The sequence below is a fragment of the Anticarsia gemmatalis genome, chromosome 30 (genome assembly GCF_050436995.1).
Source record: "Anticarsia gemmatalis isolate Benzon Research Colony breed Stoneville strain chromosome 30, ilAntGemm2 primary, whole genome shotgun sequence".
In the NCBI taxonomy this organism is placed as follows: Eukaryota; Metazoa; Arthropoda; class Insecta; order Lepidoptera; family Erebidae; genus Anticarsia; species Anticarsia gemmatalis.
This window is the reverse complement of record NC_134774.1, coordinates 3,773,722-3,799,785: the sequence shown is the minus strand read 5'-3', so window position 1 is coordinate 3,799,785 and position 26,064 is coordinate 3,773,722. Positions and strand designations below refer to the sequence as shown.

Sequence of the window (26,064 nt, the reverse complement as noted above, 5' to 3'; positions counted from 1 at the left end):
AAAAAAATTGCGTCTTAAAAACGCAATATCTTTAATTTTTTTAGAATTTGCTACCTTTTTTCAACTTCCGAGTTTCTTCTTCAAGTTGACCAACTTAATAACCCAACAAATTGTTGGCAGGTGGTAATAATATCTGAGCAGCAAGCGCAGCTGTTGCTCAAGAGCGAGACGCAGGCGGGTAAGGGCAAGCAGCCGGTGGAGTGCGGTGACATCCTCAACAACAACGGCACCATGGAGTACCAGCCCACTAGCAGACAACTGTCTGTTAGCTTCAGGTGAGTTGGACAACTTGTTGGTAAACTTGTTGGCAGATTTGTTGGAAGACATGTTGGTAAACTTGTTGGATAGTTATTCTTCAAATGACTATGGCAATGGGTAGGTTTCGTTGCTGGATTTGTTGGACAACAAGTTGAAGAGAAAGTTGCCGAACATGATGGTGAATGTGTTGGAAAACCATTTGTGTCTTCGACTGATTTTGAAACTGGTAATAGGGTTGACATTATACAGTTTTAAATCTCGATTTAATTAGAAAATATCTTGTACAGCATTATGTCAAAAACTTTAATTCTTGTCGACAACGAGTATCGATCGATGTCCAACTTGTTACTTAATGTTTACCAAACTTGTTGGATGACAGGTTGACCAACACGTTGGTTCACTCAACTTATGTCATTTTATACGACTTTGACCAATAAAACCACTTATTTTACTATATAAATAATAGCTGACCCGGCAAACGTTGTTTTGCCATAAAAAAAGTGTCACTTAAGGGCATGAAAAATAGATGTTGACCGATTCTCAGACCTACTCAATATGCTCACAAAATTTCATGAGCATCGGTCAAGCCGTTTCGGAGGAGTACGGTAACGAAAACTGTGACGCAAGAATTTTATATATAAGATAAACGAAATTAATAATATTTGTCTTCAGAAACATGCAACTACGTAAAATAAAGCGCGCTGAGAAGAAAGGCACGGAGAGCGTGATGGATGAGAAGTTGACGCTGCTGTTCCAGAGTCAGTTCAACGTGGGCGGCGGGGAGCTGGTCTTTCAGGTCAGTAGACCGTGGTCTTTTCATTTGGTAGATGAGTAGTCCGTGTTAAGTCAACTGATTTCTTAGTTTGTTTAATGTGTTTAGTGAAATGCTGGTCTTTCAGGTCAGTAGACCATGGTCTTATAGAGTAGTAGACCAGTAGATTTAATTCTGTTTTAGATTTAGTTCTGTAGTTCTTAATACAGTGTTGGCTGTACATAACTACTCTCTTAGGCCAGTAGACCATGTTTTATGATGGGAGACTATGGAATGGAACCACGTCTATTGTTTTTACATTGATGTAGACTGTACACCGGACTATAGACCATTGTCTACTAACCCACAAGACTAGTCTTCTGAGTCAGTAAACCATGGTCTATTGACGTAGTAGACTATGATTAAAGTCAATATCTGCGAAATAACGGTAGATTATTGTTATGGTCTTTACGTTTGAATACTAGTAGACCAATACTACAATTGGAATACAAATGATTTATTTTTGCGATTATCTTTCAAGACAGTAGACCGTAGTCTTTTATATCAGACCGTGCTTAAAATAAATATATTGTAAAAAATCTGGTCTTTTAGATCAATAGACCGAAGTCTTATCCCAAATAATAACCCCCCAACATTTTGTCCACAGGTGTGGACTCTCTCCCTCCCCGTGGTGGTGATAGTCCACGGCAACCAGGAGCCCCACGGCTGGGCAACCGTCACGTGGGACAATGCCTTCAGTCCACCAGGCAGGGTGCCTTTCGCTGTGCCGGATAAGGTAAGATAATACTATATATGTATGTTTGTCAGTATTTTGTGTCTAAATGGATGGATCCATTTGGATGAAATTGGTTGGAGTGATAGATTACACTCTGGAGAAAACACAAGTTTGTAAAATTATAGCTAACTTGCATAATTATACATAACTTTTCGATATAATTTTGGTATAAAATAGAAAAAAAAAAATTCATACAAATTTTCATCCCCTAATTTCACTAGTTTAGGGGTCGATTTTAAAATATTTAGTACATAATGTTTAATCCCGAATTTTCATCTATCTCTACACAAGATTTCATCAAAATCGGTTCCATAGTTTAGCCTTGGAAGCAAACCAGACCGACAGACAATTCCATTAACCCCTGGTTTCTGAGGTACATTTAGCAGTAGTTTATCTATTCAATAGTGTCAAAACTCATATAAAAAAACGCTATTGAATATATAAACTGCCGTTAAATGTACTCAGAAACTGGAGGTAAAAATATGTTTAAATACTATTTCATATACAGGTAACTTGGGGTCAGTTAGCTGAGACTCTCCGCATCAAGTTTTGTTCGGCAACCGGCGGTGACCTCTCTGAAGACAACCTTCGATTCCTCGCTGAAAAGATTTTCAGGTAATTACTCTTTTTCATATATTAGGTCGGGGGAAAAGTCTTTTCGCATTATAGTATGTATGAACTTGTAATAAAATCTCTTTGGCTTCAACAATCACGAATGAGTACACGGTTCATTAGGTTTCTTTCAGTGAGCTCGTGAGGTACCCAAATATCGAGCTTTTTTGTGTAGAGAAATTTTATTACAAGTTCATACATACTATAATGCGAAAATACTTTTTCCCCGACCTAATAATATATACTTCAAATTATCTAGCTACAACGTTATATAACACTTATTATGTGTTAGGTACAATTTAACAAACATCCTGATAAGTGGCAGATACTCTTTCTACAGGAAAAGTCACCACCATCACCTATTTTAAAAAATAGCCTTTTAAATATATACTTTAAAAAAGATACATATTGTATTGTAAATATCTATCTACCCACCTAACAACATATAACTACTTCTATAAACCAACAGTTACTAAACTTTGCTGTATAAGCCTCATCCGTACTCCTCTCGCCCCCTCCTCCCCTCCTCCACTTCTCCTCTGCTTCTTTCCCCCCCCCCTTTCTCCTAGTCTACTAACTCTTGCATACAAGGCTCCCTACTTAGTTATACCTAACTTAACATTGTATAAAAATTTCTATGCACTAACAATTACTAAAATTTGCAGTATAACGTCTTGCAGAACATCCCTGCCCCTCAACACTATGGACTTGAACGCCATGGCTGTCTCCTGGACACAGTTCTGCAAGGACGCCCTGCCGGAGAGGAACTTCACCTTCTGGGAGTGGTTCTACATGGTCGTGAAGGTCACCAGGGACTATTTGAGGACCCTGTGGTGTGACCAGTGAGTATTTTTCGTCTGTTTATCGTATGGTTAGTGGTCAACCTAGTGTCAAAGTTGTTCAAGCCCGAAGGCCTTTGATATGGCTTAACGACTGTTATCTTAGTAGACAACAGCCGGGACCGACTTTTTACGTGCTCTGCGAAGCACGGAGACGCCCAGCTCAAATACTACTATGCGGTCACCCATCTATGGAATGACCGCGCCAACTGTTGCTTCACCCGCAGATCGTTTACCGACCGGTGAGCGCAACTGGCGCCTCAAATATTTTAAATGCGAAAGTTTTTGACAATGTGTGCATGTTTGTTACTCTTTCACGCAAATACTACTGAACCGATTACGATGAAATTTAATATATAGGTAGCTGAAGACCCAGAATGACACATAGGCTTTATCCCGGAGTTCCCGAGGGATCCGGATTTATACGAGAATGGTTTTCACGCGGACGAAGTCGCGAGCGGCCTCTAGTTTTCTGTATTGATGTTATAATATTTTAATTTTGTTTCAGTCTGATAATGGGCTTCATTCAGAAAAAGCAAGCCGAGGAGATGCTGTCCAAGTGCCCCCCGGGGACCTTCTTGCTGCGGTTCTCTGACTCAGAGCTTGGGGGCATCACCATTGCGTGGGCTGGAGGTAAGGGACTTTGTTGCTTTAGGGGCCCTTTGTAACTTTAGGGGCCCTTTATTACTTTAGGGGCACTGTGTAACTTTAGGGGCCCTTTGTTACATTAGGGGACCCTTTGTTACTTTAAGGACCTTAGTATTGTATCTTTGTTATTTCAGGGGACCTTAGTTACTGTATCTTGGTTACTTCAGGGGACCTTGGTTACTGTATCTTTGTTACTTCAGGGGACCTTGGTTACTGTATCTTTGTTACTTCAGGGGACCTTAGTTACTGTATCTTTGTTACTTTAGGGGACCTTAGTTACTGTATCTTTGTTACTTTAGGGGACCTTTGTTACTTTAGGGGCCATTTGTCACTTTAGGGGCCCTTTGTTACTTTAGGGGCCCTTTGTTATTTTAGGGGCCCATTGTTACTATAGGGGCCCTTTGTTACTTTAAGGACCCTTTGTTACTTTAGGGGCCCTTTGTTATTTTAGGGGCCCATTGTTACTGTAGTTGCCAATGTTACTTTTGGGGTGCTTTGTTACTTTAGGGGCCCATTTAGCCGGGATCAGGCAAAGTGCTGTTGGTCCCTCCTATTTTTTGTTCGATAATTTTCAGTTTGACCAGTGTATGGCAATAGACTTGGCCCCTATTACTAAGTAACATTAGTAAATGGTTTGGCTGCCTCCGTGGCGCAGTGGTTTAGGTCGCCACGCCGCTACCATCGCGACAGCAGGTCGTGGGCTCGGCTCCCACACGGAACAATTATTAGTGCGATTCACAAATAATTCGTTGTTTTTATGTTTGTAAAAGTCTCCGCGGCACAAGAGCTATTCTTAGTGTGGGAGTTGTCTTTTAAATAAAAAAAAATGTATGTGTGTATGTATGTTTAATGCTCTCTTTCTTTCTCACAGAGGGTAACGAAGTCTTCAGCCTGCAGCCGTTCACCTCCCGCGACCTGATGCTGCGCTCCCTCGCAGACAGAGTGCTGGACCTCACCCAGCTACAGTTCCTCTACCCCAACATCGCTAAAGATGACGTGTTCTCCAAGTATTATACTAAGCCTGGTGAGTATGTTGTTACAGGTTTGATTCCAGGTCCAGTATATTCCAAAATCTTCTCTAGATTTTTCACGCGGTATAGAAAAACGCCATAGTGACGTCACAGTTTCGTATTTTCCTTGGTATCAAATGAGTGTCTAATAAAATGTTTCAGTCTGTTATAATTACAATTTCAACATTATTTACGAAAAAATTATTACATAGCCTGAACATTTAAGAAGGAAGGGTCTCCTCCCAAACGACGGGGAGGGGTTAGGCTTTGAGTCCACCACGCTGGCCAAGTGCGGGTTGGAGACTTCAATACTGCCCTCAATAAATGTATTAAACAAATTTTTAGGCATGCAAGGTTTCCTCACGATGTTTTCCTTCACCGTTGGAGCATGTGATTATTATTTCTAATACACACATAACTTGGAAAAGTCATTGGTGTGTTGCCTCGGATTCGAACTTGCGTGGGACCACGATATATATTAACCAACTAGCTGACCCGCGCAACTTCGCTTGCGTCACATAAGAGAATCATAATTTTCCCCGTTTTTGTAACATTTTTCATTGGTACTCTGCTCCTATTAGTCGTAGCGTGATGATATATAGCCTATAGCCTTCCTCGATAAATGGGCTATCTAACACTGAAAGAATTTTTCAAATCGGACCAGTAGTTCCCGAGATTAGCGCGTTCAAACAAACAAACAAACAAACCCTTCAGCTTTATTATATTAGTTAACCAATATTCTTCTTTCAGAGAACGAAATGCTGAAAAACGGTTACGTGAAACCCGTGTTGGTGACGACCCTGCCGTCCTATATGTCGTCATCTCCCGCCTACGCGCACTCGCCCGACTCCCACCGCAATACGCCGAGTGTTCAGAGCAGGTCAGTGTTAGACTAGTAGATTAGACTAGTGACTAGTGAGTAGTGCAAGTGACAAATTAGTGGAAAAGTACCCTAATCTATACTTTATTCTATCCCTCTTATTCAAAAGCACACTATAAACCTACTTTAGTTAAAGAACTACTATAATATGTTTTCTCTTTTTCATTTCGCTAAGGAGTGAAAGAAACAAAACTCTTTATAAGCTATTCATAACTTCATATATTTTTACTAGCTGACCCGCACAACTTCGCTTGCGTCACATAAGAGAGAATGGGTCAACATTGTCGCTGTTTTTGTAACATTTTGATTGCTACTCTGCTGCTATTGGTCATAGCGTGATGATATATAGCCTATAGCCTTCCTCGATAAATGGACTATGTAACACTGCAAGAATTTTTGAAATCGGCCTAGTAGTTTCTGAGATTAGCGCGTTCAAACAAACAAACAATCAAACAAACAAACTCTTCAGCTTTATAATATACTAGCTGACCCGCGCAACTTCGCTTGCGTCAGTTAAGAGAGAATGGGTCAAAATTTTCCCCGTTTTTGTAACATTTTTTACTGTTACTCTGCTCCTATTGGTAGTAACGTGATGATATATAGCCTATAACCTTCCTCGATAAATGGGCTATCTAACACTGAAAGAATTTTCCAAATCGGACCTCTAGTTCCTGAGATTAGCGCGTTCAAACAAACAAACAAACTCATCAGCTTTATAATATTAGTATAGATTTCACTTGCCAACTTTGTCACTTGCATTACAAGGCACTTGTTTCTCGCTACTAATAATTTTACACAATATTATTTAATTAATTTTATTTTATTTTCTTCCTAGGTACATGATTGATTTTTGAAAAATATATTTTTATTAATTTCCGAAGCAAGCACTGAAGTGAATTTATATAATTTAGTATTATTTTTTTATATTAATTATTATTTTTAATGGTCACATCCGATTTGAAGTTATTTTAAGTTAGTCACTAAGTTGTCTCTCTGCAATTTTTAGTTTTTAAGTTATTTTTTATTTACTTATATTTTTGTAGTTAGTTTTAAATAGTTTAAGATTAGTTTGTATTTAAGCGATATCCAAATTTTTAATATTTTTTCGAAAACGCTAAAAATATTTTGAGGAATATTTTGAAGTGGGTAAAAATGGGTAAAAATTTAACTAAATTAAAGTCAAAATTTGTCATGTACAACCATTGTTTGTCTGTCATAGTGTCTGTGTTGTTGTTGTCTACTAAGATAACAGTCGTTAAGCCACGTCAAAGGTCTATCGGGCTTGAACAACTTTGACACTAGGTTGACCACTAACCATACGACAAACAAACAACTGTGTGCATATTATTATTAACGAGGGCGTGCTTTCGTGCGTGCGTGTCAGACACTATGACACTACAGACACACAGTGTCATATACATACATATAGACACTTTTCTATACTTTTAAATTCTCGCGTTGCATGTTTAATGTATAATAGAATACGGGAATTAACACGAATACGCATTTTACAGGGCGCAGGTTGCACTCGGTTGAGTCAGCTTGCGACCACGCCAAATGCAACCTGCGCCGAAACGTTAGGCATTTTAAGGTAAAATGCGTGTTCGCGTTAATTCCCGTATTCTGTTATACATTAAGCTTTCTTATACTGCTCCTCTGATGTTTTTAGCGTTGATATTATTAACAAACTAACAAATTTATTAACATTCTAGCTGCGGTACTACCATCTTGCAACTGTAAGCTCACTCGAAAACTAATAGGTTAGGTTTAATAACGAAAATTTAATGTTATCGTGTTTGGTGGGGCGAACAATTTTGTGGAAAAAAAAAAATTTTTTTGGGAATGGAGAAAAAAATTTTTTTTTTGCAATTTTTTTTGAAGTTGTTTTTTTTTTTTTTTGGGAATTTTTTTGACTCGGTCTTTTGGAAATTAGTTAATTTGGTTCTAAATTTTATATTTTCGTACGAATAATGAAATAAAAATAGAGATTTTCGTAAAAATCAAAATTCTTATGTTATATTTTATCAATGAATACTTTACAGTTATTTTTTACATCCTTTATTTTTTTATGAAATGAAAAATCTGGTTAATTTTACTTTAATATTTTTTCTTTAAATTTTATATTTTTATACGTTTACTACTTAACTAAAATGTATCTAATTATATACTATCTCGCTTTACCACAAACAAAATGTACTAAGAGTGAAAGAGACAAAAAATTGTTAGCAACACCAAACAGCTATTATGTGCTTAAATGTATTTGCACAAAAAAAACAGTATTATATAACGAACAATCGTTTCCATTTGAATCGGCATTTAATTATTTAATAATTTAGGTATAATAATTCATTATATTCTGTCAGTATTTTTCCTAAAAATGGTGGCGAAATGCGTTAAAATATCAAAAATACAATTTTATTTTAATAGCACTAATATGGCCAATAAATTAAAATCAAATTATGCATACATAATATTGACAAAATCATACGTAAATCACTATCAATATCAACTTGATAGAAATATTGTTAAAACCATTTGGCGATTAAAAAGAGTGTCCAGGAGTTTGTTGGCAGCTCTTCTCATTGGCTCTACCTTCCGAACTGGCGGTAAATTCACTCTCTGTATCATTGACTATCATAAGTGTCAGCATTTGACCTGAATAAATAGGTACATGATTTAATTTTGATCCGGCGGTCCTGTATGACAACATGTATGTATGTGGATGAAGCGAGGGAAGTTTGTAAGGATCGTACCAAGTGGCGTTCTCTGGTCTCTGCCTACGCCTATGGGAAGTAGTTTTATATATGCACTAGCGGACCCGACAGACGTTGTCCTGTCTAATAAATTAAAAATTAATTAAAAAAACATTGTCCAGCGGACAAAATTGTGAATCTAAACCATTCTCAGATCCCCTTGAACACACACAAAAAAATTCATCAAATTTGGTCCAGTCGTTTAAGAGAAGTTCAGTGACATACACACTTACAGAAGAATTATATATATAAAGATGATTGTGTCAAATATTGACACTTATGATAGTCGTTACAATTACTGAATCTACCACTAGCTCGGAAAGTGTGCAGCCTTCTTATCTTATCTTTGGGGGTGGGGGTGCCAGTTAATGCCTGGCTGACACTACCATTCCTGATCCTTTGTGTCATCCCCTCCTTGCTACTTTTAGACGTTGGGGGGCAGGGCAAAACTTATCAGATTTGCTATGCACCCCACCGGAAGCAGCCTGTAGTCTTCTGGTTTCGGGTAGCCGCATCCTAGAAGATCCATTCTTTTCCTTCCTAAAGCATCACACTCGCACAGTATGTGTTTCATGGTTTCTGCTTCTTCATTGCAGTGCCTGAATTTAGGGTCATCTACGGCTCCTATCTTATTTAGCATGTAGTTCGTGCCGTAGTGTCCTGTGAAAGCACCTAAAGTGTACAGCCTTAGGAGAAAAGCTAGCAAGTAACTAAGGGCTATTATGTTTAAAATTGTATTTTATATAAGGATACATAACGCATTTCGTCAGTATTGTTCATTATTCTTACATTTAAGACTTTACCGAATTATAGTAGTTTGGAAATCTTCAAGGCGTTTTGGAAATATAAAAAAATATTTATAAAGGGTAAGGGTTGCCGGAGTCCGATGGATGAGGGCGGCCCAGGACCGGTCCTATTGGCGCTCGATGGGGGAGGCCTTTGTCCAGCAGTGGACGATTCCCGGCTGAGATGATGATGATGATGATTTATAAAGGTCGCAAAATTCTGTAATATTAAAGTACTTTTGAGTAAAATATGAGGTTTTTAGCTACTTTTTGTTATGAAATCGTGAAATTACATCGAAATTAGTGCTGTGGTTTTTGAGTGATGCGGTAAATACAAGCAAAAATCATAGTTTTGGCCACTATTGGTTCTGTAAAGACTTTCTATCGTCAGGTTTGAGTGATGATAATTGGCCGCCATAAACTGCAATTGGCCAATTTCTGTAAAACTGGCCATGTCCCAAATATTGGCCAAGACAAAAAAAAACTGGGTGTTCACAATTGACTATCAGTAACAGAATCAAGTATGTGGCCAATTTAATAAAATTGGACTAAAATTGGAGAATTTAATATTATTGGCCATCGTCTTGAAGATTTCTTCAAACTACTATACATTTTGGTCCCCTTTGGCGACATATCAATAAAATTACGACCAAAAAATTTTTAAAATATTTGAATTTTTAAAACTCAGGGTCTCAACGAATTTACAAAAGATTTTGGAAAACCATTTCGGTATTTAGGATTTTTTCGAAATTTTAAAAGCATTTTTTTTTGGACTGGAGTATTGGAAATCATTAAAAGGCAATTAATGAGATTTAATTACACCTGTTTAGTTAGACGATTAAATGAACAAGCCATCGCTACTGACCTCTCACTGGTCGTGTCACACCGCACTATGAGAGTGATGTAATAGAGAGTGTACCTGTGTATTGTACACACGACATTATAAACAAATTACACTACAGTTATAAATTAATAAATTTAACCCATTACTGTCCCACTGCTGGGCAAGGGTCTCCTCCCGTAATGAGGGAGGGGTTAGGCCTTGAGTACACTACAGTTAGCCAGTTATAATGAAACTGGCCGTGATACCCAAATATTTGTTGAAAGGACATATTTAATAAATAAATTACTTTTCGTGAAATATTCATGATTTTTACTTATATATCTAGTGTCCAATATTAGGATAAAATAATGTTGTAAACTTATCTGCCTTCCTCTTTGGCTATAACAGTCGTAATTTCCAATGTTTCAGTCCAAAAATTGTATCTTTGTAAAACAAAAATTAGTTTATAAAAAATTTCATTTACAAAAATCGTTATATTGTTAGAAATTTATTTAAAAATCGGGATTTTTATTATGTATTTAAAAAATCTGTAATCTTTTCTCATATTTTATTGCTGTTTCGTATTGTATATGGATTTAAATGGCCTATTATATTTGTATTATTAAAATATATTTTATTCGAATAATTAATTAAATATTATACTACAAAATTCGCCCTCAAATTTGATTAGATTATATAACTCTATACTGTTCAACAACTTAGTAGAGAGTGTTGTATGCAAGGTTCGCGGCTGGAGGTATACAACATACAGAATGTATAACATCAGTGACTCGACTTATACAGCTGACGGTGACCTGTTTGATACAGATACTTTATTTTGGGAATACATAAAATTGGTAATTATGAGGAGCTCGTGGCTAAGGCACAACTCTGAGGTTAAGCTACGCTTGCCGAGGTTGTTCTGTGCATGGATGACTATCTTATACATATCGAGTTCCTCCGTGTTTCGGAAGGCACGTTAAGTTGTGGGTCCCGGCTGTAATTTTTATAGATCTTTGACAGTCCTCATCAGTAGATAGAAGCTTGAAAGTCTGACAACAAATTCGTCCAGTGGTTTGTGCTGTGCGTTGATAGATCACTATGTCAGACAGTCACCTTTGAGTTATAAACATATAGATCGTTAGAAAATCTAAATAATTCGTGCTTGCTAAGACTCTCTACTAAGTTGTTGATATATAAGGGTTGACATGTATACGGCATTTATATTTAAAATATCTACTACCCGTCCCTCTACTTATTTACTTATATAATCTCGACTGAAAATGTAAAATTCCTATTTTATCTTAAAGACCACTCTTACTTATCTATACCAAAAGAATATATTTTGAAAATAAAATAATTTCATGGTTGTTTAAATATTATGAATTACTTTTGAAATCTGGGGTCCATATTGCATTTCTTATTGAGTGAAAATTTACTTCTGATATTTATATTATAAGTATGTATTGAATGAAAAAATTTTAAGCCAATTTTACGACTTAAAGATAAGTGTTGGTTTGTCTAACTGCTAGATAAATTTATGACAAAATTTATCAAAATAATCCTTGACTATTGCACTGTTAAAAAGTTCTGTCTAACCCCCGGTTTCTGAGGTACATTTAGCGGTAGTTTATCTATTTAATAGCGTTTTTTTTTATATGAGTTTAAACGCTATTGAATAGATAAACTACCGCTTAATGTACCTCGGACACCGGGAGTTAATAAGCAAATAGTCGGAACAGAAAATAACGGTCGCGAAAAGAATTTTGCGCATTTTTAATACTTATCTTTGAGTAAAAAATTTCGGCTTTTAATTTAGTATTTTTTACTCAAATCATTCTTATTTTGATATATTCAAAATACAGTTTAATGATGTGAAAGTAAAATTTAAAAATTTGTGATTTTCTCTATGTATAATTTCGGTGCTAATTTTTTTCAATATTTTATCTTACTTTTTGAGTACATTAAATACATGACATTTTAATTTAGAATATAATTAAGGTTACCGTTGTTAAAAGAACGATTTTTTTTGATATTTTCAAAAATGGATATTTTTTGACAACGGTTAATATCGAAAACGAAACTTAGTTTAAGTGACGCGAATTACTTATTCATGCCAATTATTTTAAAACAATTTAAATGGGTTTCTTTAAACAAAGTTAAGCAAAAAGTATATCAAACTTTCGTCCCCTATTTCAAACGGTTAGGGGTTGATTTTTTGAAAATAAAATAGCCTATACAAAAACTCGGGTTTTGAACTATATCTATGCTAAATTTCATCAAAATCGATTCAGCAGTTTAGCAGATATAGCGAGATTTGTTCGTTAATTAGTTATTTTTGCTAACTTTGTAAAAGAGGCCCGTTTTTTTTTCAAAAATTGTTTTTCGACAACGACATTATCGCGCAAATATTAATATTTAAGTCTTAGATATAAATAAATGTTTTTAAATATTAAGTATTATTAATGAATTACTATTGAATCGGTCAATTAAATGTAAAAATTTCCCGAAAGACGGTCGTCGCACGAAAATATTTCGAAAAGAAGAAAAAAAAATTTATTTCGTCAAATTTTCGTCGAACACAGTCGCAAGCATAAATGTGTTTACACTACAACTTTACTGACTGTGAGTTAAAAATATGTATCTTTTTCATTGTACCGAGATTTGTGTGCTTGTAAAATCTTTGATAATGAAAACAACAGTCTACACACATTGCCTAAACTTTAATTCCAAGTAACATTTCTTAGTCGACCTACTATACTCGGGTCATTACAAACATGCGAACTACGTCATAATCAAAATAATCATAGGAATGCGATGTATAAAGGTTCTTCGACAGACACTTAAGACTGCCACCTACTAGACTTTAGGTATTGCCTATGAAACAGTTCGCAAGCAAGATCGATACAGTAGCTCAATTCTCTATCACTATCGACTACCGACAACCGACCTGTCATCGAGAAATTTTGTATGAAAATCTGATCAGCGTCTGTGACGGGCGTCGTAGAAACTTTTTTGGCAGTACATGCTAAATGTCAAAATTCGATGGCTAGCCGGTTGTCGGTAGTCGATAGTGGTAGAGAATCGAGGTACAGGTCGTAAGTTAAGTTACGGTCACAGTCTCCGGTCCCTGTCTCATGTTTCCGTTGTGGCGCGAACAGCCACTTTAATGGCCGCCTTTACACACACGCTCTATCGCGAGATCTTTGAAGCGTTCAGGATAACGCACGGGAAAGACAGCGCGATAGTGGCTCGCGATTTTCTTTGCAAGCTTGACAGATGAGACCTTTCCTTGCACACCCTTTATACGCGTGCTTGTTGATTCATGCCCGATAGAGTGTGTGTGTAAAGGGGGCTAATATGAAGTTAATTAGCCAAGACCACGCGCCGCGCTCATCTGTCAAGCCCGCGAAGAAGATCGCGAGCGAAGAGCGCGCTGCTTTCCCGCGCGTAATACTGTACGATACTAAGAACGTGCGATACAGTGTGTGTGTAAAGGTGGCTAATGACATGACGTAGTTCGCTCGTTTGTAATGACACGAATATAGAGTATATTTGATGACACAGTTTGCACGTTTGTAATGACACGATATAATGAAATATTACCATTTTAACCACATTTATGCCTGTGACTTAACGGCCATGTTGTTTTCCTAATTGGTTAGCTATATAGTTATTAAAATTTACGAATTTACATCTATATAACAATTTTTTGATGGGTGTGACTACAACGGTCTGTTTCTGGTTCTGTTTACTAAACAAACTTACATTTAGATCTCTACTTACCTTTTGAAAGAAAGGTATGATTCGTTGTATTTTTTATCGAAATAAAAATCAAAGCTTTGATTTGATAATACAACGAAAAGTACGATAAGTACAAGATACTAGAAAAGTATTTTATCCGACTGTGTAAAGCGAGTAACATATTTCGATAAAAAATCGTACTAAGTATTTTACCCGACTTACACAAAAGAGGGTATCTTATTTCAATCAAAAGTACAGTACGAATAAGTTGTACTTTTACCCGACTGTACACAAAAAAGGGTACCAAACTACGAAAAGAAATAGAGCACAATTGTTCTTTCCCGACTTCACAAATGAGAAGCTTGTTTAATAAACAAAACAAAAGGAAACAAAGACTCTAGTTTGTAATTCGTATAATAGTTTATACCTCAGGACAAGGAAATAGCGAAGATTTGCATTCAAGCATGAAGTTGCAATAAATTTTGATAAAACATTTATATTTGGGACTGATTTTTGTACATTGGTCATTTTTGTAACCAAAATAGTTCATAGTTACGCAATTCAAAGGGACCTGCAAACCGCAAACTGCGGGCTGCAAACTGCATCAGTCAACCGCAGACTGCAAACTGCTAACTGCTAACTGCAAATAAAAATAAATATCATTAGACAACTCACGCACCATCATTTGATTCCAAACTAAGCAGAGCTTGTACTATAGTAACTAAATAACTGATAAACATACTTATATACTTCTAAATACATACTTATATAGATAAATTCACCCTTCTTAATAAATTTCGTATATAAGAGTAATAGGGTTTGCAGTTCACCTCTGATTTGTCAACGCTGATTGAAATTGTTGCTGAAATCTATATTATTTAAAAGATATTATTTATTAACTTTATATGTTCATATTTTGCCCAAAACCTCAACCGCGTGTTAAATTAGGACAAAATTTTCACATAATTTTTCATCCCCTATTTTATCTCCTTGGGGGATGAATAGATCAGAATCCTTTCTTAGCGGATGCCTATGTCATAACATCTACCTGCATGTCAAATTTCAGCTAGATCCGTCCAGTGGTTTGTGCTGTGCGTTGATAGATCACTATGTCAGTCAGTCACCTTTGTGTTATATATATTTAGATGAATCTAATATAGCGCAGTTTCTTCTCAATCACTTTTTGTTTAATAACAAAATGACGTATAAACCTTTTATTTCGTTATTACTTATGTCTTTATTTTTCTAAATAATATAGTAAAGCAACAATTTGATTGGTGAAACAGTATTTCCTTTATGATCTCAAAGTGAACTTCTGCTTCGAATCGCGTCTATCGCTACATTATATAATATGTCTAACTAAAGTATATAACTGCCTCCGTGGCGCAGTGGTTAAGGTCGCCACGCCGCTACCATGGCTTCGGGAGGTTGTGGATTCGATTTCCACACGGGACAATTATCAGTGCGATCCACAAATAATTGTTTCGGGTCTGGTTTGTGTCCGTTGTTTGTATGTTTGTAAAAGTCTCCGCGACACAAGAGCTAATCTTAGTGCGGGAGTTGTCTTTTTAAAAAACAAAAAAGTTAATTATTTATTTATTTTACTAGTCAAAAAGATGGGCCTAAATTATAAAATTTCAGAAATTGAGGGTTTTTTTGTAAAATTGTAATTCATTTCCTTCTTTATGCCATTTTGACAGATTCATACATGACAAAAATAATTCGAACGCATCTGAAAATTAAAAAAGAAATCATCCAATTTAATTTAGTTGTTGAAAAGTTATTATTCAATTTTATTTATATAAACGTACTAGCGGACCCGACAGACGTTGTCCTGTCTAATAAATTAAAAAATAATTATAGAAACATTGTCCAGCGGACAAAATTGTGAATCTAAACCATTATCAGATCCCCTTGAACACACACAAAAAATTTCATCTAAATCGGTCCAGTCGTTTAAGAGAAGTTCAGTGACATACACACTTACAGAAGAATTATATATATAAATATTTCTTTACTTTAGCTAGACATATTATATACTATCTTAAAGTACATTTTATCACTGGAATTATTTCCTCTGATAGACTAAAGTCTTCACAGCCTATCGGATAATTGTCAGTTAACTAATCTGCCACCTCAATCTTCTGCAATAGATGGACTGATACCGAGTTTCTAAGGCCCATTTAGCGGTAGTTTATCTATTCATGTTTATATGCCTCCTAAAAGAAAATAAGACTGCCTCCGTGGCGCAGTGGTTTAGGTCGCCACGCCGATACCACTGCAACGGGAGGTCGTGTTTTCGATTCCCACACGGAGCAAGTATTTGTGCGATCCACAAATAATTGCTTCGGGTCTGGTTGTGCTTTGTGTCCGCTGTTTGTATGTTTGTAAAAGTCCCCGCGACACAAGAGCAATTCTTAGTGCGGGAGATGTCTTTTCTTATATGAGTTTAAACGCTATTAAATAGATAAACTACCGCTAAATGTACCTCAGAAACCGGTGGTCAGACTAACGAAAATAGCTCTGCTTAAAAAACTGTTAGTAATAAATTTTCCTCATTAATGTCCCACTGCTGGGCAAGGGTCTCCTCCCGTAATAAAGAGGGGTTAGGCCTTGACACTGGCCAACCACGGGGATTTTGTATACCTTCAAGAACTGTTCTAAAGAACTCTCACCCCCGGTTTTGAGTACATTTAGCGGTAGTTTATCTATTCAATAGCGTATTTTCTTTGTATGAGTTTTAACGCTATTGAATAGATAAACTACCGCTAAATGTACTCAGAAACCGGGGGTCAGACATGTAAGGTTGCATCACGATGTTTTCCTTCACCGTTGGAACGAGTGATAATTGTATGAGAATTCTTGCAGATAGGTTAACTGCCAGATATCTGTAAGTTGTGAAGCCTAAATGAGGTTTTCAAGATTTAAGATTTAGCAAAACTTCCTATTTTAGTATTTTTATTGAAAAATAACATTGTTTTATGTATTTTCTATTATAAATGTTATGAATACGGATATTGTAATAATCGGATTCGGATACGGTTTCGGATATTTACGGTTACAAAAATTGTTAAATTGAAAAATTTGAGGCTAACAAAGCAGAGTGCACTTTATCCGAAAATATCCGAAATTTTCGGATACCGATTCGGATACGGATCTTAAAGAGTACCTCTTATCCGAAAGTTTCGGATACGATTATAGTAATGTTTCGGATATCCGATAGTTTCGGATACGATTATAGTAATGTTTCGGATATCCGATAGTTTCGGTTACGAAACTCCATAATATCCTTAGTTTCCATCTTAAATTGCGTACACGAATAAGTATTTTAAAATTAATAACATTTTTAATTACTAAACGTGTCTGTATAAGTCTTTAGTCATATATTAGGTTCGGCAATATTTATCAAACAACAAAACCGACTCGACTCACTTGTTCGGCCGAAATACATCTACACATATTCGGTTTTTCCTTTGCTAGGCCGATTAATTAAAGCCATTTCGCTCAAGGAATAACTAACACAAGAGAAAAGGGCATGTTATACTATTTCAATGAAGCTGAAGAGTTTGTTTGAACGCGCTAATCTCAGGAACTACTGGTCCGATTTGAAAAATTATTTCAGTGTTAGATAGCCCATTTATTGAGGAAGGCTATAGGCTATATATCATCACGCTACGACCAATAAGAGCAGAGTGCCAGTAATAAATGTTACAAAAACGGGAAAAATTATGACCCATTCTCTCTTATGTGACGCAAGCGAAGTTGCGCGGGTCAGCTCACGCTCACGCCCACATGCCCCTTCTTCTTGTGTTAGTTATTTCGAAATTTCGGTCGCTATGGAAACCAGGCTTTAGAAATTATTTGTTTACGCAATTCTAGATCTTTTCTTAAGTCTATCTAGAATAAAATGAACTAGAAAAATGTTGAAAAAAATGTTTTTGTTGCGCAAAGAACCAAAATTGATGGACCATTTTTGATTAGATAACGGAGTTTTGTTAAATCAATTTACATGAAAAGTTACTGTTGAGTGTATGTTATAGTATGTTTTGATGTAACCTATTATTAATTATTATTATATGTGAACAAAATATAGCTCTTTTATTTATTTTATGGGATATGTCTTTGAAAATTTATTTTATATTACTATAGAAAAGTCTTTTATAAAGTGTTTTCTGAAACACGAAAATTTAGGTGTTTTTTTTTATTTATATAAATGTGTACAGTCAGCAACATAAGATACGGGACTACTTGAAAAAGAAAGGTTTTTTTTGGAGGACATTTTTGAACTTAAATGCATGCATATTTTTATGACATTTGGCTAATATATTCAGATTTATTACATTTGCTATTGATGAATATAAATATTGGTAATATGATGCAACCAACAATGCAACTTTGCGAAATTTAATTTTTTTGTTTATTTGTGCTACCGAATAAATGTGTTTTAAAATTTGTCATCATTCTATGTTGATGACTGTACATTGTTATAAAAATGTCTATTCTAAATTTAGGATTTTAAAATTTTATATTTCAAGTATTATTTTAAATAATAATAATTTCAAAGGCATTATCCCTCCTACCCATACGAAAATGCAACACAGACGGTCGTTTTATTTTTAATTTTATTTTTTTATAATTCCATTTTTTAATATTTTTTTACCCGTACCATAGACTAACTACAACTGCGTCTATATTGTCTGTGCTGCCTTTTTGGCGATGGTAGAGTTATTTTTTTTATATTTTTTACGACCGTCATATTATTTTTAATTAATGTGTTGCATTTTCTCTCTCTTTCCCGATTCCCTGGATGGCCCTCGACTGCGACGACACACACACACAAAAATATCTTCATATAATTATTCACTCTTAAAAACGCTAAATAACACGTCATGATAAAATAAACATATAACACAAAAATCTATTGAAACAAACTGACACACACACACAAATTAATATTTAATCATAATATTATCTCTCTCTGTCTCATTAACAACTGTCTATCTTATCAATGCGTTCTCTTTCTGTCAATAATACAAACTCACACATGGCTTAAATTGACACTCACACACAATTTCTTTGATAAAATCTGATGAACATACTCATTGACGCTACCACATACACATTTTCTCAAATATGCACACACACTCATTTCTGTCATGATATCTGCTTATGATTCTAATTCTGCATTTATTTATATACGTTTTCACCAATCTCTTGCATACACACACGTTATCTCGCAACACCGATGTTTATCACACACGCACTCTCATCTTATGCTCTTCCTCTTTCACACATTCCCAAATCACAAACACACTCTATTGGCACACACACACTCCGCTACTTACACACACATACGTTTATATCATATTTTTTCTCTCTCTCTCTCACACATACACACAATCCTCTACTCACATACATACTGTCATCTTATTCTTCGTCTCACACATATTTTATACCTACTCACACATTTTAACCCTACTCTGACATAAACATTAAAAATCTGATTTCACGCACACACTTTCACTCTACTCTCACTAATTCTCTCTCACACACACTCCTCTACTCGTACACATTTTAATCCTACTCTCTCTCTCACACACAAACACTCATACTCACACTCATTGCACACACTTCTCTACTTTCACAAACTTTCACCCTACTTGCACACAACTACCTTCTGCTCACGCACACTCCTCTACTCACACACAATTGCCTACTACTCAAAACACTCTCCCCCAACTTGCACACAACTGCCCCCAACTCGCACACAACTGCAACACACAACAGCTACTTCAGTGCGGCGACGCCAGCGCAGACGGACAGTTTCATGGACAGCGAGCTCTTCGAACAGATACGCGCCTTCGAGCCAGAAGGCCTCGACGATTTCGACATTTATAGCAATAATATGAACATGACTATGAAGTAAAGGTATGTATATAAAAGTAAATATATAGGGACTTCTCATAATAACTTGAGATATTTTAACGTAACGGGTAGCGAACAGATTGTCCGCAAATATATTAGGTCGGGGAAAAAGTCTTCGCTGTGAAGTATGTATAAACTTGTAATGAAATCTCTTTGGCTTCAAGAATCACAAATGAGTACACGGTTCATTAGGTTTCTTTCAGTGAGCTCGTGAGGTACCCAAACATCGAGCTTTTTTTGGGTAGAGAAACGATTTTATTACAAGTTCATACATACTATAATGCGAAATGATTTTTTCTCCGCCCTGATATACATAGGGAATTCTCATAAAAGTTAGTGATCTTTTAACTAAGCAAATAAACAAAAACAAACAAACCGGTAACCGGTAACGCAGCGATTGTCTGCAAATATATTTGGATGGGGTCTCAAATAGCTTCGTATGATGAGAAAGTGGTGAAAGGTGGCAAAATTAGAATGGCTTAACTAAACCTAACCAAAAGGCAACGGCATAAGGTGACGAATGAGTGAGAGATATTTCTTTTGTTTTTTATTTATTATTTTTTTTTTACAGATGTGCGATGTTTTACCTGTAGTTGTTAAGTTAAAGTCAGTTAAACAGTTATATTGGTACTTTATAAATATTTGTGCCATAGCATTTCTATCATATTACCTATATATGAAGCTAAGAATTTTATTTTGTAGTTGATTTAAATTATAATAATGATTTTGAAAATACGGTCGTGAGCATAAACATGTTTCGAGTTCCTCCGTGTTTCGGAAGGCACGTAAAATTGTGTCATTTTCGAAGACCTTTGACAGACGTTAACAGTAGTCAGAAGCTTGGAAGTCTGACAACCAGTCTTACTAAGTATCGTGTTATAAGCCAGGTAACTGTGTTGTGGAGGTCAGATAGACAGTCGCTCTATGTAACATACTGGTATTCAGCTGCATCCGGTGAGACTGGAAGCCGACTCCAACATAGTTTGGAAAAAAGGCTAAGCTGATAGCTTCAAAAGGGTGCTTTGGAAGGGTTGATAGATATGATTATTAAAATTGACTCCCTTCCCAGTATAAAGTAACAAATATAAATATATTTCAAATCATTATTATAATTTAAAATCAATTATTTTATTATTAAATAGTTACATCGGTGTTTTTATTCTTTAAAAATAAAGCTTTTTTTATATAAAATGTAATATTTTAAATAAAAAAAATATACCAATAGTCGTAGAGAATATTTTTGAAATTATTTTTATTTTGCAAAATTAATTAAATGTATTTAGTTTAAGAATTCGGTAATGCATTTCTTTTTAGTTATTTTTTTTAGTTTTAAGTGTATTTTTTTGGCTATAATCTTTTAGTTGATCGGTATCATGTGGCTCATGCAATTGGTCGCAGGTTCGAATCCGAGGCAACACACCAATGACTTTTCGAAGTTATGTGTGTATTAGAAATAATTATCACATGCTCTAACGGTGAAGGAAAACATCGTGAGGAAACCTTGCATGCCTAAAATTTGTTTAATACATTTATTGAAGGTATGCAAAGTCCCTAACCCGCACTTGGCCAGCGTGGTGGACTCAAGGCCTAACCTGATTTGGGAGGAGACCCTTGCCCTGCAGTGGGACAGTAATGGGCTAAAAAATGAAACGTGAACGAGTAAAAATTGGATATTATTTTTTAATTATTCTTTTAATAAGTTTGTAACTGTCGGAACAAGCTTTGTATGGGATCAATGGGATTAAAATTCCGGTATACATTTGAAAACTAATTATTATGGCCAAATAAATATAATTATTTGTTACTTATAGATGTTGTGTAAATGTAATTATGTATTATGACAAATTTATTATTTACATACAAATATACTTTTAAATATTTGACTTAAATATCTATTAGTAAACCTCTAGTAGTACTAATAGCCGAGTGGTATAAACACATCCCACGCAAGTGGTCGACGGTTCGAAGCCGAGGCAACACACCAATGACTTGTCCAAGTGATGTGTGTATTAGAAATAACTAGCGTTTACCCGCGACTTCGTTCGCTACCTGAATTTTCCCATGCGAATGCGTCATTTTCCCGGGGTAAAAAGTAGCCTATGTCCTTTCTCGGGTATCAAAATATCTCCATACCAAATTTCATGCAAATTGGTTCAGTAGTTTAGGCGTGATTGAGAAACAAACAGACAGATAGGCAGAGTTACTTTCGCATTTATAATATTAGTAAGATGATCACTTGTTATAACGGTGAAGGAAAACATCGTGATGAATGACATGTCTGACAGTTGTTTAACAAAGTTCTTGAAGGTATGCAAAACACTTGGTTAGCGTGGTCGGCCTAGAGAGACCCTTGTCCAGCAGTGGGACAGTAATGGCATAAATTTAATTATGAATAGGTTTAACTAATAGATATTTTAGTCAAATATAAACATTTATAAAACCCTGTGACCTTTAAAAAATACTTTTAATAACTTGACCACAAAATTATCATAATTATTCGTGACGCTTAAAAAGTCTCCATTTTTATTTTTGAGGTTACTTTTAGGTTATTTTCGGTTGAATTTCTTGTATAGCTATTGACATAGTATTGTGACTAGACTGTATAACTGCCTCTGTGGCGCGGTCGGTAGTATATGCGGCTGCCGTGCGAGAGGTCTCGGGTTCGAATCCTGTCGAAGTCGTATATCGGCTAGGAGGACATTACATTGTTGTTACTAGAGTCCAGATAGTAATGTTCAATTCCTTAGCTCAAAAGCGAGCTGTTTCAATTTCTATTGGAGTGTACTCAATAGTAGTCCGGAGTTTGGTAACGTGCCCGGTATATGACAAGCTCGCCCCCTATTACATGAGACTAACATTGTTAATGGCGAAACGTGGATGTATTTTATACTTTGCCTACACTTTCGGTTATAACAGACGAGATATATAATTGTTAAACGACTTTTCGAAGTTATGTGTGTATTAGAAATAATAACAAGAATTATCACTTGCTCTAACGGTGAAGGAAAACATCGTGAGGAAACCTTGCATGCCTATTTGTTTAATACATTTATTGAGGGCGTACAAAGTCTACAACCAGCACTTGGCCAGCGTGGTGGACTCAAGGCATAACCCCTGCCTCTCGTTTGGGAGGAGACCCTTGCCCTGCAGTGGGACAGTAATAGGTTGTAAAAAAATACAGTGGCTGGTTTCTGTCTATCTCCGTGAGAAGCAAGCATGACTTTATGTATGTACTAGCTGACTCGCGCAACTTCGCTTGCGTCACATAAGAGAGAATGGGTCAAAATTTTTCCCATTTTTGTAAAAAAATTTACTGGTACTCTGCTCCTATTGGAAGTGACGATATATAGCCTATAGCCTTCCTCGATAAATGGGCTATCTAACACTGAAAGAATTTTTACATCGGACCAGTAGTTCCTGAGATTAGCAAGTCCAAACAAACAAACTCTTTAGCTTTATAATAGTAGTATAGATCTAATTTTGTGGTCAAATTGTTTAAAAGTAAGACTTACTACACACATATTCACTTCGGTATTAATCGGCCAAGCCGGGCGGTAAAGCCGATATAATGAGTAGATGAATATTCGGGAAAAATGTCGCTCGACATTGCTACGACTGAATAAAAACCGAATTGTGACGATCGCACCCGAAGGTACCCGATCGTCACAAGCCGAACAAGTGCAGTAATTGCTTCGAGTCGGTTTTGTTGTTCGATAAATACTGGCAACCGAATATATGTGTAGGAAGTCCAACTGACGATTAAAATAAATGAATTTATTATTTTATATTTAAAATAAGGTGCCATTATCTGGAGCCAATGCGCTAATTACTTAATTTAGATAGGTAGAAGCACAAATAATGCCTACTGTGTATGCTCGGTTTATAGACCAACAACTTAGTAGAGAGTCTTGTATGCAAGGTTCGCGGCTGGAGGTATACAACATTCAGAATGTATAACATCAGTGACTCGACTTATACAGCTGACGGTGACCTGTTTGATACAGATACTTTATTTTGACGGTAGATGACTGGGTTTACTAAAAATGATTAAACTTGTACTGGACATTTCATATAGAGTAGTTTTACTCGGGCTATTTCAAACGTGTTCACTGCGTCATGTCATTATATCGGAGTCTCTCGCTCACTACACATTGTCACATTACTATGATTCTTTTGATTATGACGTAGTAGAACACGTTTGTAAAGACCTGATTACAGTTTGACTGATATTAACTAGCATATTAAAACTATAGGTCTTGTATGCCAAGGCTCTCTAACTCCCCGTATCTGAAGTACATTTAACGGTAGTTTAACTATTCAATAGCGTTTTTTATATGAGTTTAAAGGCTTAGTTAACAACAGCCGCGCGGATCGATCTCTGAGGTTAAGCCATGCTTGCCGAGGTTGATTTGTGGGTGGGTGACCATCTTATACATATCGAGTTCCTCCGTGTATCGGAAGGCACGTTAAATTGTGGGTCCCGGCTGTCATTTTCGAAGATCTTTGACAGTAGTCAGAAGCTTGAAAGTCTGACAACTAGTCTTACCGAAGGGTATCGTGTTATAACCCAGGTAACTGTGTTGTGGAGGTCAGATAGGCAGTCGCTGCATGTAAAATACTGGTATTCAGCTGCATCCGGTGAGACTGGAAGCCGACTCCAACATAGTTTGGAAGAATGGCTAAGCTGATATAAAGGCTATTGATTAGATAAACTCCCCCTAAATGTACCTCAGAAATAGGACATAAGTTGTGGGACTAGTAAAAAAATGGATATACATTTTAAATAGATTGACAATTTAAATGAATTAAGAATCGTATGTGCTATATTAATTGTAATATTTAGTTATATTATCATTTCGTTTCTGTTCGTAAAATTTTAATAAATCCTGTTGCTATTATTATTTTTGTTTTTATTTTTTTTTCCATTTCATCCAAATTACGTTAGAACTTAAAAATTTTTTCGTTTTCATTTACTTATTCAAAAGGTTGATTATATTTGATGTATGAATGTGGACGGAGCGAAGCAGGTGAAATCTACGAAATATGTGAAATCTACAAATATGTCAAGTATTTTTTGCCTACCTTGAAGGTATAGCCACACATATAAATAAAACCATGTAAAATGTTATTAAATTACATTTCATCGCGGTCGGTAGTGCATCCGACTGCTGACCATGAGTCCTGGGTTCGATTCCCACATCTAATAACGTGCTTATTGGTCTTTTTGCAATATATTAGATTTTCATCAATAGTAGCTCCGAATTTGGTAAAATGCCCGATATATGGCATGCTACCTATATGCTATACTAGCTGACCCGCGCAACTTCGCTTGCGTCACATAAATTTTCCCCGTTTTTGTAACATTTTTCACTGGTACTCTGCTCCTATTGGTTATAGCGTTATGATATATAGCCTAAAGCCTTCCTCGATAAATGGACTATCCAACACTGAAAGAATTTTTCAATTCGGACCAGTAGTTCCTGAGATTAGCGCGTTCAAACAAACAAACAAACTCTTCAGCTTTATAATATTAAGTATAGATAAGTATAGATTGGCAACTCGCGAAAAGTGATCCTTTTCTCCTATATTGTTACATTTGACAGGTAGACATCGTTACGAGACTACTAAAGATCTCTCGAAGACACAGCGGTGCTGAGCGGTTATATAGTGGCTGTACATAAAGGCGTTGGATCAGTTTATTTGCCTAACCCTCGGTTTCTTAGGTACATTTAGCGGTAGTGTCTATCAATAGCGATTAAACTCATATAAAACAACAGTTTGAATAAAATAATATAAATAAATTTAACCCATTACTGTCCCACTGCTGGGCAAGGGTCTCCTCCCGTAATGAGGGAGGGGTTAGGCCTTGAGCCCACCACGCTGGCCAAGTGCGGGTTGGGGACTTTGCATGTCCTCAATAAATGTATTAAACAAATTTTAGGCATGCAAGGTTTCCTCATGATGTTTTCCTTCACCGTTAAAGCATGTGATAATTATTTCTAATACACACATAACTTGGAAAAGTCATTGGTGTGTTGCCTCGGGTTCGAACCTGCGATCACTTGCGTGGGAGGTGTCAACTTATACCACTCGGCTATCACTCCTATTTGCTGCTGAATAGATAAACTACCGCTAAATGTGCCTCAGAAACCGGGGGTTAAGCCGATTCTACCGGCTTACAGAATCGAAATCGATTAATCGAGATAATTAATGTGAAATCGAATCTTAAATTCCAAACTA

At 36.0% G+C, this 26,064-nt stretch overlaps 1 protein-coding gene across 7 annotated transcripts in view; it reads left to right on the top strand.

Moving 5' to 3' along the window:
* Window positions 1-25,716, top strand: part of Stat92E (Signal transducer and transcription activator Stat92E) — a 38,991-nt gene extending 13,275 nt beyond the window's left edge. For 3 of the 7 annotated variants that reach the window (XM_076133820.1, XM_076133823.1, XM_076133822.1), the window contains exons 12-21: window positions 121-275; window positions 931-1,054; window positions 1,677-1,805; window positions 2,314-2,420; window positions 3,083-3,259; window positions 3,765-3,889; window positions 4,776-4,928; window positions 5,665-5,794; window positions 19,687-19,827; window positions 20,396-24,722. In XM_076133820.1, the coding sequence (XP_075989935.1) occupies window positions 121-275; window positions 931-1,054; window positions 1,677-1,805; window positions 2,314-2,420; window positions 3,083-3,259; window positions 3,765-3,889; window positions 4,776-4,928; window positions 5,665-5,794; window positions 19,687-19,825 (1,239 nt within the window). In that variant the 3' untranslated portion in view covers window positions 19,826-19,827; window positions 20,396-24,722. Of the gene's footprint in view, window positions 1-120; window positions 276-930; window positions 1,055-1,676; window positions 1,806-2,313; window positions 2,421-3,082; window positions 3,260-3,764; window positions 3,890-4,775; window positions 4,929-5,664; window positions 5,795-6,629; window positions 17,992-19,686; window positions 19,828-20,395; window positions 24,723-25,427 lie in introns of those variants that run through there. The other 4 variants (XM_076133821.1, XM_076133824.1, XM_076133826.1 and 1 more) reach the window with 4 other exon arrangements.
* Window positions 25,717-26,064: the final 348 nt, after the last annotated feature.